This window comes from Jaculus jaculus, chromosome 13 (assembly GCF_020740685.1).
Source record: "Jaculus jaculus isolate mJacJac1 chromosome 13, mJacJac1.mat.Y.cur, whole genome shotgun sequence".
Lineage (NCBI taxonomy): Eukaryota > Metazoa > Chordata > Mammalia > Rodentia > Dipodidae > Jaculus > Jaculus jaculus.
In genome coordinates, this window is record NC_059114.1 from 29,168,291 (window position 1) to 29,184,713 (window position 16,423).

A 16,423-nucleotide genomic window follows, 5' to 3' on the forward strand; every position below is an offset into this window, starting at 1 on the left:
GCTTCTCCTACCTCCACCTTCCTAGTGCTGGGATTACAGGTGTGCACCACCATACCTTGCCCCGGCCAGCAGGGAGTCGAACAAAGAAGCAAGGTGAAAATCAACCTGAATGAAATAAGGCAAACAGACACAAGAAGGAGACCATTCTAGATGTTTGTCATGACCTTGAGAGTTTATTCTTACATGTAGGTTTATATAGGGTTATAGGGGGAAGGGGACGTGGCCAGGGCAAGGACTTGTCAGGAAACCTACAGGGGATGTAATTAGGTGTTCATCTAATCATGTCCAACTGGCTTAACATCCTGACTGCACCAGGTTTCACATCCTGACCTTTTTGCAAAAGATAAGATTCTGTAAGTAGTCTGCTGACCGGTTCCAGAAGTACCTAACAGAAAGCTGGATGGACCAGCTTTCTGAGTAATGAGTCAGTTTATGAGCAGGCCCAGGCAAAATGGAGAGGCTTTTGCTCTATGGCTCCCGACAATACCTGGTTCATTAGTATTATTTCTATGTCACTTCTAAATATTTCCTATAAATGGGATTACAAAACATGTGGTCTAGAATTGCTTGCTGGCTGTGTATCTTTTGCAGCTGAATTGTTCAAGTCCTTTCTTATACGTGCTTGGCTGAGATGCCCCAGCTGCTGCTCTCAACCACTACCCAAGTCCAGGCTTGATCCAGGCTACTGTCACTTTCTCCTCAGTTAAACATTAACTGACCCTTGAAGATATTTAGCTGTCAGCCAGAAATTTAGAGCAGGCCTGGGCAAACTCAAAACATGCAAGCCTTTTCGTTGTTTTTCCTCTCAATATTAAACACAGGATCTTGCACGTGCTAAGCAGATTCTCTATCACTGAACAACAAATTGTCCAGGCTGATCTTTAACTGGAAGTTCAAGTTAATCTATGAAGTTCAAGTAGGTCTTCACTAATGATTCTCCTACCTCAGCTTTCCAAGTGATAATATTACATCTATTTTTTAATACTAAGTACCTGGGATTACAATTACAGATGTGTGCCAACCACAACTACTCATTTAGAGATGGTTTCTTTTAGGATTTAGCCCCAAGGTGTAGTGTTTTCACCATGCCAGCTCAACTTGTAGATCATTGTCCCAAGGACAGATGCAGAGTGACACATATAGCTGATAATTTCCACATGCCAATGTTCTCCTAGGCTTTATCAATGTTTACCACTGTGACATGTTCACTATAAAGTACTTGGAGCCAAGTATGGTGGGGCATTCCTTTAATCCCAGGATTTGGAAGGCAGAGGTAGAAATATCTCTGAGCTTGAGGTCACCCTGAGACAGTAAGGTGAATTCCAGGTCAGCCTGGGCTAGAGTGAGACCCTACCTCAAAAAAAAAAAAACACAAATAGGGTTGGAGAGATGGCTTAGTAGTTAAGGCACTTGCCTGTGAAGCCAAAGGACCCCGGCTGGATTCCCCCAAAGCCAAGTAAGCCAGCTGCACAAGGTGGCACATGCCTCTGGAGTTTGTAGTGGCTGGAGGCCCTGGCACGCCATTCCCTATCTGCCCCTTTGTTGCTCTCTCAAATAAATAAATAAGTGGTTGTGGTGGCACACACCTTTAATCCCAGCACTCAGGAGGCAGAGGCAAGAGAATCACCATGAGTTTGACGTCATCCTGAGACTACATAGTGAATTCCAGGTCAGCCTGGGCTAGAGTGAGACCCTACCTCAAAAAAAAAAAAAAAAAAAAAAAAAAACCAAAACAAAACACACACAAATAGGGCTGGAGAGATGGCTTAGTAGTTAAGGCACTTGCCTGTGAAGCCAAAGGACCCCGGCTGGATTCCCCCAAAGCCAAGTAAGCCAGCTGCACAAGGTGGCACATGCCTCTGGAATTTGTAGTGGCTGGAGGCCCTGGCATGCCACTATCTGCCCCTTTGTTGCTCTCTCAAATAAATAAGTGGTTGTGGTGGCACACACCTTTAATCCCAGCACTCAGGAGGCAGAGGCAAGAGAATCACCATGAGTTTGAGGTCATCCTGAGACTACATAGTGAATTCCAGGTCAGCCTGGGCTTGAGTGACCCTACCTCGAAAGGAAAAATAGGGTAAGAGAAATGGCTTAGCGGGTAAGGCACTTGCCTGCGAAGCCTAAGGACCCAGGTTTGATTCCACAGTACCCACAGAAGCCAGACGTACATGGTGGCACATGCGTCTGGAGTTCGTTTGCAGTGACTGGAGGCCCTGGTGTGCCCATTCTGTCATCTGCCTCTCTCTATCTGTAATAAATAAAATAAATTAAAAAAATTTTAAGCTAAAAATGAAGTACTTGGATGTTAGGTAGGACAAGAGTCCCAAGATGAAGTCCAGATGAAGGAAGAGAATGACAGCAGCCTGGTTGATGCAACTTTAGGTGTTTACACTGCCTAACTCTGACTCACTCCCTTGACCTAACAATGTCCTCAGCCTTAGTTTTCCAGTGGGTCTTATCTTAGAGATAACTGGCTCTTCTTCTGATGGCAACGCAGTCTCTGATTGGTTACATCCTCTGTCCTCCCTTTGGTCTCTGTCCCCCTGATTAACTAGCTTCTCCGTTTGGTCCCTGCTGTCCCTTGACTTCTTCAGTCCTTTGTTCTCTGTGTCCCCCTCCCGAAGGGGAAAAAGAAAACAAAAGTATAAAAACCCAAACTAATCTAGACTTATGCTGGCTGTTCTCTCTCCTCTCCTTGAGACAGCCCGGCAGCTCAGGCCCCAATAAACAGCTTTTTTTCTGAGTCAGAGTGGTCATGCATGGTCTTTGGTCGTTCATGAACTTTACACTTGGAGAGCTTTCTTATCAAACGGCCGGCTTGGATCCTTTTGTGCCCCCCAAATAGAAATTGTAGCCAGGAGAGAAGAGGCACTTTTGCCATTGCAATTTACAATTCTAAACTGGCGAAAGGCCCAATCACCCAGGCCCTCTCCCGGCAGGTTTCACTCTAGCCCAGCTGACCTGGAATTCACTATGTAGTCTCAGGGTGACCTCGAACTCAAAGTGATCATCCTACCTCTGCCTCTCAAGTGCTGAAATTAAAGGAGTGCGCCACCGCTCCTGGCTGGCCTCCAACTCACAGCAATCCTCCTACTTCTGCCCGCCGAAAGCTGGATAAAAGGCGTGGGCTGCCTCGTCCCGTCAGTGTGGGTTCTTTAACTCTGGGTCGGGGGGAGTGGACCCTTACTTGCAGTCAGGATCTTTCCATAATGACGATAGTAAAGCAGCAAAAGTGAGCAGGAGGAGGTGGTGGGCGGGGCCGGAACGCGGGGCGGGCTCTAGCAGCTGGGCCAATCACGGCGCGCCGCTCGCTGGTCGGTGGTTGCCATAGTGCTGACGGTCTGCTTGGCAAGATGGCTGCGCTTTCTCCCGCGGGCGGATCTTGACTCGTGAGGCAGACGCGGGCGGTTTCAGCATGTGCTCGCCACTGTCGCCCCGTCTTCTGTGGGGGTTCCTCTTCCTGCAGGGCGTCCTGAGGACGCTGCGGGCGGACCTGGGTGTGTCTGGGGACCGGGACCTGCAGGGTGTGGGCCCAGGGGACCAGGCCGGGAAAGGGTCCGACTTGGAAGCCACGACCGCTAAAGAAGCCACCGCACTCACCTCTGCGGCCTCTGCCTTGTTAACCCTTCCTCGCCCCTTTCCTTCTAGTTTTCATCCCTCCTTTCATCCGAATGTCCAGTCCGGAGGTGACCGTGACCCTGCTCGGAGGCACCGAGAATGTGACTGTGTCCCTGGCTCCGCTGCGGGTCGAGGAGGGTAAAGAGACCGGTGCTTTTGTGGGGAGTATGGGTGCCGCCCATGAGCTTGTCCTCAGAAAGAAGGGATGGGGAAGACCAAAGAGGACGGGAGCTAAAATGGCTAGCATTCATTGAGCTGTTTCCATGGGATTTGCAGACATCATTTCAGTTGCCTACTAAGAACAGCGTTATCTTTTCGTCCCACATGACAGTTGAAGAGCCTGAAGATCACTGGGTGCCACTTGCCCAGGGTCACAGAGTTTGTCTGGGGATTCTATTCCAGAATTCTGACTACAGTGACCTGCTGGCACCAACACTTGTGTTTTAACATTTCTCTTAGGAGTATTGCCAGTACCAACTTGTGGAGTACTCACCGATGACACAGGAGACTGGAATGTAACCGTGAGCCCCGGTGTGGTAAGATCAGAAGCAAAAACTGTAGCACCTGTACGTGTGTGTGTGCGTGTGTGTGTGTACACACATTTGAGTTAGTTGTCTGTGTGCCAACATTTTTGAGAAGGTCTCGCTGCTGCAAACGAGTCTGGCCTGCAAGTGGCTTTATGTGGGTGCTGAAGAATTGAACCTGAGTAGGCAGGATTTTTTGTAAGCACGTGCCTTTAACCACTGAACAATAACCCTGGTCCCTTAGGTTTGTTTGTTTGTTTGTTTATTTTGAAGCAAAGTCTCACTCTAGCCCAGGCTAGCCTCAAACTCATGGCAATCCTTAGTCTGCCACATACTGAAATTACAGGTGTGCATCACTGTGCAGAACTAGGTATGTTTTAAAGGGTCTGTGCAGCCATTGTACCATTGTACTTTCATATGAAGTTCTGTGTCTAAGTGTTTTTTTTTTCTTCTGGTCATTATGAAATAGGTCTGGGACTCAACAAAACTTTATAGGCCAGACATGGTGGTACAGGCCTGTTAATCCCAGCCCTGAGGAGGCTGAGGCAGGAGGATCACAAATTCAGGAGCCAATCTGGACTACATTTTTTTCTTTTTTGAAGTAATGTCTTGCTTTAGTCAGGCTGACTTGGAATTCACTATGTAGTCTCAGTGTGGCCTTGAACTCACTGCCATCTTCCTACCTCTGCCTCCCTAGTGCTGGATTAAAGGTGTGCACTACCATGCCTGGAAACCTGGGCTACTTTTGAAAATCTATCTCAAAATATCAAAACTCATGCTTGTGTTGGTGGCTTATATTTGTAATCTTAGCCTTCAGAGCAGGATTTATTTCAATGAGTTGAAGAAACAACCCATGGCATGTAGTAAAATCCTGTCTCTAGAAACAAATAAAAAATCCAAACAACATAAAAAGCTTCATAAGCACTAATCTCCCATGCCTGGGAGATACTTACTGCCTCCTACTGAGTCAGTGAGTGCCAGAGTGGGTAGCACCAACTTGGGAGATAAAGCAAAGACAGGTTCTGCTGTACTTGGAAATGGACACTTATCAGTCTAACACCATCCTAGAGAAACTGCAGATTCCTTATGGTGAGGGGTGTGTGTGTGTGTGTGTGTGTGTGTGTGTGTGTGTTTAATTTTCTGCCAGTTGGAATCTATCAACACTTAAAGAGGTGCTACAAAATGGGCTGGAGAGATAGCCTAGCAATTAAAATGCATGCCTGCAGGGGCTGGAGAGATGGCTTAGCAGTTAAGTGCTTGCCTGTGAAGCCTAAGAACCCAGTTTTTGATTCTCCAGGCCCCACGTTAGCCAGATGCACAAGGGGGTGCATGCGTCTGGAGTTCTTTTACAGTGGCGGGAGGCCCTGGTGCACCCATTCTCTCTCTATCTGCCTCTTTCTCTGTCTGTTGCTTTTAAATAAATAAATAAATAAAAATAAACAGAAAATTTTTTTTCAAGAAGTGCTTGCCTGCCAAGCCTAAGGACCCATATTTGATTCCCCACTATCCACGTAAGCCAGATGCACAAGGTGACACTTGCACAAGATGACACTGGAGTTCATTTGCAGTGGCTAAAGGTCTTGGTGTGCCCATTCTCTCTTTCTGTCTGCTTCTTTTTCTCTCTCTCTAGTAAATATCTTTTTTAAAAAACTAGCTGGGTGTGGTAATGCACACCTTTAATCCCAGCACTTGGGAGGTAGAGGTAGGAGGATCTCTGTGAGTTCGAGGCCACCCTGAGACTACATAGTGAATTTCAGGTCAGCCTGGGCTACAGCAAAATCCTACCTTGAAAAAACAAAAAACGGTGCTAGAGCTGGAAAGATGGCTTAGTGTTTAGGGTGCTTGCTTGAAAAGCCAAAGGACCCAGGTTTGTTTCCTCAGGACCCACATAAGCCAGATGTACAAGGTAGCACATACATCTGGAATTCATTTGCAGACCTCGTTTTCTTTCTCTCAAATAAATAAATAAAATTTAAAAATATTTTTTAAAAAAGGTTCTAGACAAATTGAGTTACTCATGTATCAGAATTGTGTTTAGCTGTCTCAATAATAATATTTTTAAATTTATTTGAGAGAGAGAGAAAGAAACAGATAGAGAACTAGCTCCGCAAATGAACTTCAGACACATGTGCCCCCTTGTGCACTGGCTTATGTGGGTCCTGGGGAATAGAACCTTGGTTCATGGCTTTGCAGGCAAGCACCTTAACTGCTAAGCCATCTCTTCAGCCCCCACCCCCTTTTTGAGGTAGGGTCTCAATCTAGCCCAGGCTGACCTGGAATTCATTATATAGTGTTAGGCTGGCTCGAACTCATGGCAGTCCTCCTACCTCTGCCTCTCACATACTTGGATTAAAAATGTATGCCACCACAGCCAGCATGTGTTTAGCTTTCTCTAGGAAATGAAAAGTTGTTGGATCTTTTGTTTGAGATTAGGAATTGGGATGGGGATATTAATCAGTGCTAAAGCACTTGCTTGGCCAGCATAAAGCCCTGGGTTCCATCCTAGCATCAACAGCAACAACGACAACAACACACACAAATAGAACAAAAATGATCATAAGTTTAGGGGTTGAGGGCTCGGGGGATGGCTCAGCAGTTAAGAGTACTTGCCTTACAAGCATGAGAACATGCACTTGATCCCAGCACTCACATAAAAAGCTGGGTATGGCCAAACATGCCCAGTCCTGAGGGGCCTGAGACAGGAGGATCACTGGGGCTCACTGGTTAAGTTGTCCTACCAAAAAATGGGGAGCTCCAAATCCAGGTAGAGTCTGTCTCAAGGAAATATGGAAGAGCAGCAATAAAGAAGGCACCTAGTGTTCTCCTCTGGCCTCTGCATGTGTGTGTGTGTGCACACAGGGCGTATGTATCTGCACATACATGTGCATACATAGTGTATACATACACAAGTGTGTGTGCGGGGGGGGGGGTAAAATCTCATCATTGGTAACACATACCTATAATCCTAGCACTCAGGAGGCAGAGGTAGGAGGATCTCTGTGAGTTCAAAGCTAGCCTGAGACTACATAGAGAATTCCAGGCCAACCTGAGCTATAACGAGACCCTACCTTAAAGAAACAAACAAACCAAAAAGAACCAAAGCTGGAGATGCACAAAATGGTACATGGGTCTGGAGTTTATTTGCAGTTGCTAGAGGCCCTGGTATGCTCATTCTCTCTTTCTCTATCTGCCTCTTTCTCTCTCTCTTAAATAAGGAAATAAATCAGACCTGCCAGGCCATGGTGTCACATGCCTTTAAGCCCAGCACTTGGGAGGTTGATGTAGAAGGATCACTGTAAAATTAAAGCCACTCTGAGACTACATAATGAATTCCAGGTCATCTTAGACTAGAGTAAAACCCTACCCCCCCCCCAAAAAAAAAAATTCAGGCCTGAAAATAAGGAGGCATGGTGGGATATATTATCATCTTAGTTCTTGGGAGATGGAGAAAGGAGTTCAAAGTCAGGCCATGCATGGTGGTGCATGCCTTTCATCCCAACACTTGAGAGGCAGAGGTAGGAGGATCACCATGAGTTTGAGGTCACCCTGAGGCTACATAGTAAATTCCGGGTCAGCCTGGGCTAGAGTAAGACCCTACCTTGAAAAAAAAAAAAAGTTCAAAGTCAGCTTTGGTTACATAGTGAGTTCAAAACCAGTTTAGGTATATGAGATACTGTCTCAACAACAACAAAAAGGACAAGAAAGGAAAGAAGGAAGGAAGGTAGACCAGTCAGAGAACTTACTAAACACACCAGACCAACAAAGGTTATACCACCGAGTTGACCTCAAACTCATGGCAATTCCCTGCATTAGCCTTCCACATGCTGGGATTACAGGCATGAGCTACCATGCCAAGCTTCTTTCTTTTTCTGTTTCACTTGCAGAAATTGGCATACTAAACTCAAAATTGATATGAGAGTAGCCAAGCTACTCTAGTAATATAGAGCCAAGGGTCCATCCTGATTTCAACTGTAAATGTACTAATTAAGATACAACCATATTGCCCGGGTGAGGGGGCTTGCACCTTTAATCCTAGCACTGGCAGGCAGAGGTAGGAGAATCACTGCAAGTTCAGGCCACCTTGAAACTACAGAGTGAATTCCAGATCAACCTCAGCTATAGCAGAAAAAAAAAAAAAAAATTCAAAAAAGAGCCAAAGCTGATGTGTGTTATCTGTTTTGCAATCTATCATTATAGGCGTTCACCAGGAGTGACTTTAAAAAACATCTTCAGTAGTGTTTTCCTTTCAGAACATGCTGGAAGTTACTGTGCGGTGGAGGCGGGGTCTGGATTGGTGTTCTTCTCATAGGAGTGCCTTCTCAGAGTCTCCATGTGTACTTCAGACTCTCCTGGTTTCAGCATCTCACAACTCACTCTGCTCAGCACATCTGCTCATTCAGGTGGAGATTTATGCCAATGTGTCTCAGACCCACAATGCATCAGGCAAGTAACATCTTTAACTGTGAAAACATTCACATCAAACATTTTATGTTTGGTGATAAGTATGTCCCATTCAGTGCTTGCTTTTTTTTCTCCTGGTTTTCTGAATTAGGTTCTCACTCTAGCTCAGGCTGACCTGGAATTCACTATGTAATCTCAGAGTGCCCTCAAACTCACGGTGATCCTCCTACCTCTGCCTCCCGAGTGCTGGGATTAAAGGCCTGCACCACCATGCCTGGCTAGTGTTTGGGGTTTTATATTTTTATTTTATTTTTCCTTTTTAAAGGAATTTATTTATGTATTTATTGGAGAGAGAGAGAATGGTTAAGGTTCTTGGCTGCAAAGCCTAAGGACCTAGGTTTGATTTCCCATTACCCATGTGTTGCAGTCAGATGACTATTGTCCAGATATTTGTGATGCCTCTGGCTCATTGTCACTTGTAGGTTTTCTGTTCTTTTTTTTTTTTTTTTTTTTTTTCCAAGGTATGGCCTAGGCCTAGCTCTAGCCCAGGCATTCACTAGATAGTCTCAGGCTGGCCTTGAACTCACATCGATCCTCCTACCTGTGCCTCCAGAGTGCTGGAATTAAGGGTGTGTGCTACCACACCTGGCTTAAAATTTTTTTTTAGTTTTTCATTTTATTTATTAGAGAGAGAGATAAGGAGAGAGAAAGCGGCAGATAGGGAATGGCCATGTCAGGGCTTTCAGCCACTGCAAACAAATTCCAGATGCATGCACCCCCTTGTGCATCTGGTTTATGTGGATCCTGGGGAGTTGAACCTGGGTTCTTTGGCTTTGCAGGCAAAGATCTTACCTGCTAAGCCATCTCTCCAGCCCTAAAAAAATATTTTTATTAATTTATTTGCAAATGGAGAGAGGTGGCAAGAGAGAGGGAATGGGTGCACCAGGGCCACTTGTCACTGCAAATGAACTCCAGCTGCATGCACCATTTTGCACATGTGGCTTTACATGGGGAATGGAAACTTGAACCCAGGTTGTGAGGCTTTGCAAGCAAGTGTCTTTCCAACCTACGAGGGGGTTTTCTTACATTTAGTTTTTTTTGAAGAGGATGTGTTGGGGAATTATAACCTATATATTTATATATATCTCCAGTGCTTATTAGATTGTTTCACAGCCAGAGCTTCCATTATATATGCTTTCAGAGAACATGACTGTTATTCCTGACCAGATGTATCAGCCCCTGGGACCTTGTCCCTGCAACTTAACAGCTGGGGCCTGTGACATTCGCTGTTGCTGTGACCAGGTATGTCCTTTCTGATTATTGGGTACAAACGTTGTGCTCCCTGTTAGCATGCAATGAATACCTGCTACAGATTTTCCTTAACGGTTGACCACTGAGATATATCTACGTATACACACACACACACAAACACACACGCACACACACACGCACACACGCACATACACACGCGCGCGCGCGCGCGCATACTTTTTTTTTCATTTTCCCTAACTGGCCTGGTACTTGTAGCCTTGATAAACTTAAGTGTTTTTAAATTTTCTTTTTTTTTTTTTTTTGTTTTGGTATATGTGTTTGTCACTGCAGTCTGGTGGATGTCAGAGGCCAACCTCAGGTGTTGGTCCTCACTTTCCACCTTGCTTGAGGCTAGGGTATTTTATTGCTCACTGCTATGGTAACCAGGCAGGCTGGCTGGCCCTCAGGCGTCTGGGGGATTCTCCTGTCTCTACCTATTATCTACCTGTAAGCACACTTGTGCTAAGGTATCTGGCTTAACATGGATTCTGGGGATCCAAATTCGGGTCTTCATGCTTACATGTCAAGTGCTTTATCCACTAACCTATCTCCCAGCCCCTAGTATAATCCTCACACCAATAATTATGATGACAATAACTCACATGTACCAACCTGGTTTAGGGATCATAGAAATGTGAAAGTGAGTCTCTTTTCCTTCCTTTGTTACTATCATTGCTTCTTACTCAGGCAACAAGCCTACCTCCTTCTTAAGAGTCCCTGCTGAGTTTGGGACATAAATTCACCCATGAGAGTTCAGCCAGAGAAAAGGCACATCGTTTATTATTATTTTATTTATTTATTGTTTTTGTTTTTCAAGGTAGGGTCTCATTCTGGCCCAGGCTGACCTGGAATTAACTATATAGTCTCAGGGTGGCCTTGAACTCACAGTGATCCTACTACCTCTGCCTTCCGAGTGCTGGGATTAAAGGCGTATACCACCATGTCTGGCTATATATTTTTTTTTTTTTTTTTTTTGAGAGAGTGAGAAAGGCAGAGAGGTAATGGGCAAGCTAGGACTTTCAGCCTGAACTCCAGACACATGCACATGTGGCGCTCCTTGTGGCACATATGTGACATTGTGTGCTTGTGTTACTGTGCATCTGGCTACGTTGGACCTGGAGATTTGAACATGAGTGCTTAGGCTTCACAGGCAAGTGCCTTAACCACTAAGCAACCTCTCCACCCCTTGTTTTTATTTTTATGGTTCTAGGGATTAAATCTAGGGACTTTAACATATCAGGAAAGTGCTGTAACACTAAGCTATAATTACTTTGAGACAAAGTCTCACTAATTTGCCCAAGCTAACCTTGAACTTGCAATCCTTGCAATCCAAGTAGCTTATAGCTGTGCCTGGCTTCCATACTGTTCTTTGAGGGCACATACATCTCTAATATAGCTGACTTCCTTGAAGGCTCTAAGCTTCTGAATGGAGCCTTGTTAAGGAGTTGAGTGAGGATCCATTCTTGGGGCACAAAGACCTTGCAGGAGATGGGCTTTGTATTTGTTCATTGCCTACTGGCTTATATGCTACAGGCTCCAGAGAGTGTGTCATCACACTGACTGGGAACCGTGACCAGTGTCACAGCAGGGGTTGTGTGTCCTCACTGTCTATCTCATCTGCTTTCAAGGAGTGCTCATCGGAGGTGAGAGCGCTGTTTGAGCAGTCCTGCTTTCCGGGTGTCTTTGGAGGAGATGTGAACCCTCTTTTCCATCAGCTCTGTGCAGAGGGCAATGCTGCCCAGTTCCCTGACTGGTTTCCTCTCCTGTGTGTGCAATCATCTCCCATCAACTCACCCTTCCTGGGTCACTTTTATCATGGTGTCATGTGAGTACCTGCTATCACCTGGGAGCAGTTTGCTCCCCAGAGCCACCTGGTCACATGTATGCATGCAAAAATAGCTTTACAAATTCAGCCAAAAATGAAGAAAAGAAGCCAGGTGTGGTGGCGCATGCCTTTAATCCCAGCACTCGGGAGGCTGAGGTAGGAGGATCTCTGAGTGCAAGTCTGAGTGTGAGTCTTCATAGTGAATTGCAGGTTAGCCTGGGCTAGAGTGAGACCCTAACTCGAAAAAACAAACAAGAGAGAGAAAGAAAGAAAGAAATCGATTGATCAATGGATAAGGCAAAAAATTAGTGATTTGTGGGCCGGGTGTGGTGGTGCATGCCTTTAATCCCAGCACTAGGGAGGCAGAGGTAGGAGGTTCACCATGAGTTCGAGGCCATCCTAAGACTATATAGTTAATTCCAGGTCAGCCTGGACCAGAGTGAGACCCTACCTCGAAAAACCAAAATAAATAAATAAATAATTAGTGACTTGTAAAAGTCAGGGAAGGAGCTTTGGGTCCATAGGGAGTTTTAATTTTCTGTATTTTATAGTTCTATTGTTTATTTATTTATTTATTTATTTATTAATTTATTATGAGAGAGAGATAGGGAATTGGAACACCAGGGCCTCTAGCCATTGCAATCAAACTCCAGACTTGTGCACCACCTTGTATACATGTATGACCTTGTGTGCATGTGTAACCTTGTGTGTCTGGCTTATGTGGGTTCTTGGGCATTGAACCTGGGTCCTTAGGTTTCACATGCAAGCCCCTTAACTGCTAAGCCATCTCTTGAGCCCTACAGTTCTATATCATTGAAAATTTATAACTGTATATTATTTTTTTTTTTTCAAGGTAGGGTCTTACTCTAGCCCAGGCTGACCTGGAATTTACTCTGTAGTCTCAGGGTAGCCTTGAACGCATGGCCTCCCCAGTGCTGAGATTAAACGTGTGTACCACCATGCCCGGCTTTCTATGGTTTTTAAATAACATATTTTATTTACTTATTAGAGAGGGAGAGTGAGCCAATGGGCACATAAGGACCTTTAGTCACTGCAGATGAAATCCAGAAACTTGTGCCACCTTGTGCATCTGGCTTTACACGGGTACTAGGGAATCGAACCTAGGTCCTTTGGCTTTGCAGGGAAGATCCTTAAGCCATCTTTCCTGCCCTTTTTGTTTTTTCACTTTTTTTTTCAAAGCTAGGGTCTTATTCTAGCCTAGGCTGACCTGTTTATGATCTTTGTAATTAAAAAAAAAAAATAGGCTGAGCGTTTTGGTGCATGCCTTTAATCCCAGCACTGAGGAAGCAGAGGTAAGAGGATCACCATGAGTTCAAGGCTGCCTCAAGACTACATAGTGAATTCCAGGTCAGTCTGGGCTAGATTGAAAAACTTCCTTGAAAAACCAAAACAATTAAAAATTAAAAAATAAAAAATAGGGCTGGAGAGATGGCTTAGCAGTTAGGCACTTGCCTGTGAAGCCCAAGGACCCCAGTTCCAGGCTCAATTCCCCAGGACCCACATAAGCCAGATGCACAAGGGGGCGTACACATCTGGAGTTTGTTTGCAGTGGCTGGCGGCCCTGGTGCGCCCATTCTCTCTGTGTGTGTGTCTATCGCTCTCAAATAAATAAATAAAAATAAAAAAATTTAAAAAATAAAATAAAAAATAGCTGGGCATGGTGGCACATGTCTTTAATCCCAGCACTCAGGAGGCAGAGGTTGGAGGATTGCTGAGAGTTCGAGGCCACCCTGAGACTACACAGTGAGTTCCAGGTCAGCTTAGGCTACAGTGAGACTCTACCTCAGAAAATCAAAATAAATAAAAAAAAAATAAAAAAAAATAGAGAAGCTGAATGTGGGCTAAAGAGGGCTCAGCAGTTAAAGGTGCTTGCTTGTAAAGCCTGATGGCACCAGGTTCAATTCCCCAGTTATCCACATGAAGCCAGATACAGAAAGTGGTGCATATGTCTGGAGTTGGCTTACAGTAGCAGGATGCTCTGGCTTGCCCATTTTTTTTTCTCTCTCTCTGCTTATGAATATAAATTTTAAAATGTTTAAAAAAAGAATATAAATTAAAAAATGTTAAAAAAAAAAAAAGAGGCCAGACCTAGTGGCACACACCTGTAATACCAGCATGTGGGAGGTAAGAAGGATTATCCTGGGCTGCAGAGATGGCTTAGCAGTTAAGCGCTTGCCTGTGAAGCCTAAGGACCCTGGTTCGAGGCTCGGTTCCCCAGGTCCCACGTTAGCCAGATGCACAAGGGGGCGCACGCATCTGGAGTTCGTTTGCAGAGGCTGGAAGCCCTGGCGCGCCCATTCTCTCTCTCTCCCTCTATCTGTCTTTCTCTCTGTGTCTGTCGCTCTCAAATAAATAAAAAATAAAAATAAAAAAGAAGGATTATCCTGAGGCCAGCCTGGAACTACATAGTGAATTCCAGGTCATTCTGGGCTAGAGTGAGACCCTACCTCTGAAAAAACAAACAAATATAGATAAGTAGCTTGTGATCATACTTGTGATCCTAGCACTTGAGAGGCAGAGGCAGAGGCAGGAGGATCAGAAATTTGAGATCATTTTGGGCTGTATAGCAAGTTGGAGCCAAACTGACTTGTGTGAAACCTTGTCTCAACCCCCTTCCAAATAAATCTATAAATAGTAAAAATTAAACGATGAATTGTGTTTCAGCAGTAAATAGTTGAAAGGCTTAGCTTTTTTTTTTTTGAGGTAAGGTCTTTAGCCCAGGCTCACCTGAAAATTACTATGTAGCCCTGCTTGGTTTTGAACTCATGGTCATACTCCTACCTTAGCCTCCCAAGTGCTGGGACTATCGGAGTCAGCTACCATGCCTGGCTTTGGCATTGATAGTTTTTTGTTTTTTTTTTTAAATTTTTAATTTTCCAGTGCTGAGGATGGAACCAGCGCCACATACAGGCTTAGCAAATACTCTTCAGCCTCAGTGACAATCTTTCTTACATACTTGCAGTTCTGCCAGGCAAGACCCTGCCTTTCAAGTTTGTCTACAGCCAGATCTAAAAGACTTCTCGGATGCTGGTTACAAACAAGGAGACCCGATCATGACCACAAAGGCGTATTTTACTATCCCTCAGGTAATGGGTCAATTTTAACATACCAGACTTATTTTTCCAGTCTCTCCCTAACTACTTACTTTCCTCTTATAGACTTCTCAGGTACTTAGCTACTAACTAGGCTTAAAAAAATAATTACTGGGCTGGAGAGATGGCTTAGCGGTTAAGCGCTTGCCTGTGAAGCCTAAGGACCCTGGTTCAAGGCTCAGTTCCCCAGGTCCCACGTTAGCCAGATGCACAAGGGGGTGCATGCGTCTGGAGTTCGTTTGCAGTGTCTGGAAGCCCATTCTCTCTCTCTCCCTCTATCTGTCTTTCTCCCTGTGTCTGTCGCTCTCAAATAAATAATGATAAAAAAAAATAATAATTACTATTTAAGTAAAAATACTTTTTAGGACTGCAGAGAAGGCTTAGAAGTTAAGTGCTTGCCTGGGAAGCCTAAAGATCATGTTAAACTGTCCAGGTTCCACATACACCAGATGCACAAGATGATGCATGTCCAAAGTAATACATGCACACAAGGTGGCACACACATCTGGAGTTTGGTTGCAGTGGCAGGAGGCCCTGGCGAGCCAGTTCTTTCTCTCTCATTACAAAAGTACTTTTGGGCTGGAAAGATGGCTTAGCGGATAAGGCATTTGCCTGTGAACCCTAAGGACCCAGGTTCAATTCTTCGTTATCCACAAAAGGCAGATGCACAAGGTGGCGCATGTATCTGGAGTTTGTTTGCAGTGGCTTGAGGCCCTGGTCTGGACATTCTCTTTCTCAAATAAATAAATAAAATATTTTTTAAAGTACTTTTTGCGGGGTGTAGTGGCGCACACCTTTAATCTCACTTGGGGAGGCAGAGGTAGGAGGATCACCATGAGTTTGAGGCCACCCAAAGACTACATAGTGAATTCCAGGTCAGCCTGAGCTAGAGTGAGATCCTACTTCGACAAACCAAAATATAAAAATAAAAAAAATTAAAAGTACTTTTATTTATTTACTTGCAAGCATAGAGAGAATGAGCACATCAGCTCCTCTAGCCATTGCAAACTCCAGATGTGCACACCACTTTGTGCATCTGGCTTTATGTGGGTGCTGGGGATGTAACCTGGTTGTAAGACTTTGTAGGTAAGCGACTTAATTCCTGCCATCTTTTCATCTCAAAAAATTAATATTAATTAGTAAAATAAGGCCAAAAAAGATGGTCTATAAATTCTCCCTTGACATCTTTGTTTCTGCTAGTTTACTAGCCAATTCCTTTTTTTTTTTTTTTTCTAAATCTGGAATACTCTATGTAGTCTCAGGGTGGCCTCGAACTCTCGGTAATCCTACCTCTGCCTCCTGAATGCTGGATTAAAGGCATGCACCAATGCTCGGCTTTTTTTTTTTTTTTTTTTTTTAAGGTAAGGTCTCAATATAGTCCAGGCTGACCTGGAATTTACAATGTAGTCTCAGAGTGGCCTCAAACTTATTCCTTTTTTTTTTATATATATATATTTTTTGAGGTAGGATGTCACACAGCCCAGGCTGACCTGGAATTCACTATGTAGTCTTAGAATGGCTTCAAACTCATGGCAATCCTCCCACCTCTACCTCCTGAGGACTGGGGTTAAATACATGTGGCACTATGCCCAGTTAAACCTAATTCTTTTTTAATTTTAATTTTATTTATT

General features: G+C 44.5%; 1 protein-coding gene across 2 annotated transcripts in view; it reads left to right on the forward strand.

The window, feature by feature from the left end:
* The first annotated feature begins 3,314 nt into the window (after positions 1-3,314).
* Positions 3,315-16,423, forward strand: part of Tctn2 (tectonic family member 2) — a 57,675-nt gene continuing 44,566 nt past the window's right edge. For both annotated transcript variants that reach the window (XM_045132949.1, XM_045132948.1), the window contains exons 1-7: positions 3,315-3,497; positions 3,649-3,756; positions 4,078-4,154; positions 8,393-8,585; positions 9,745-9,845; positions 11,483-11,679; positions 14,663-14,786. In XM_045132949.1, coding sequence (XP_044988884.1) covers positions 3,416-3,497; positions 3,649-3,756; positions 4,078-4,154; positions 8,393-8,585; positions 9,745-9,845; positions 11,483-11,679; positions 14,663-14,786 — 882 coding nt within the window. In that variant the 5' untranslated portion in view covers positions 3,315-3,415. The remainder of the gene's footprint in view (positions 3,498-3,648; positions 3,757-4,077; positions 4,155-8,392; positions 8,586-9,744; positions 9,846-11,482; positions 11,680-14,662; positions 14,787-16,423) is intronic.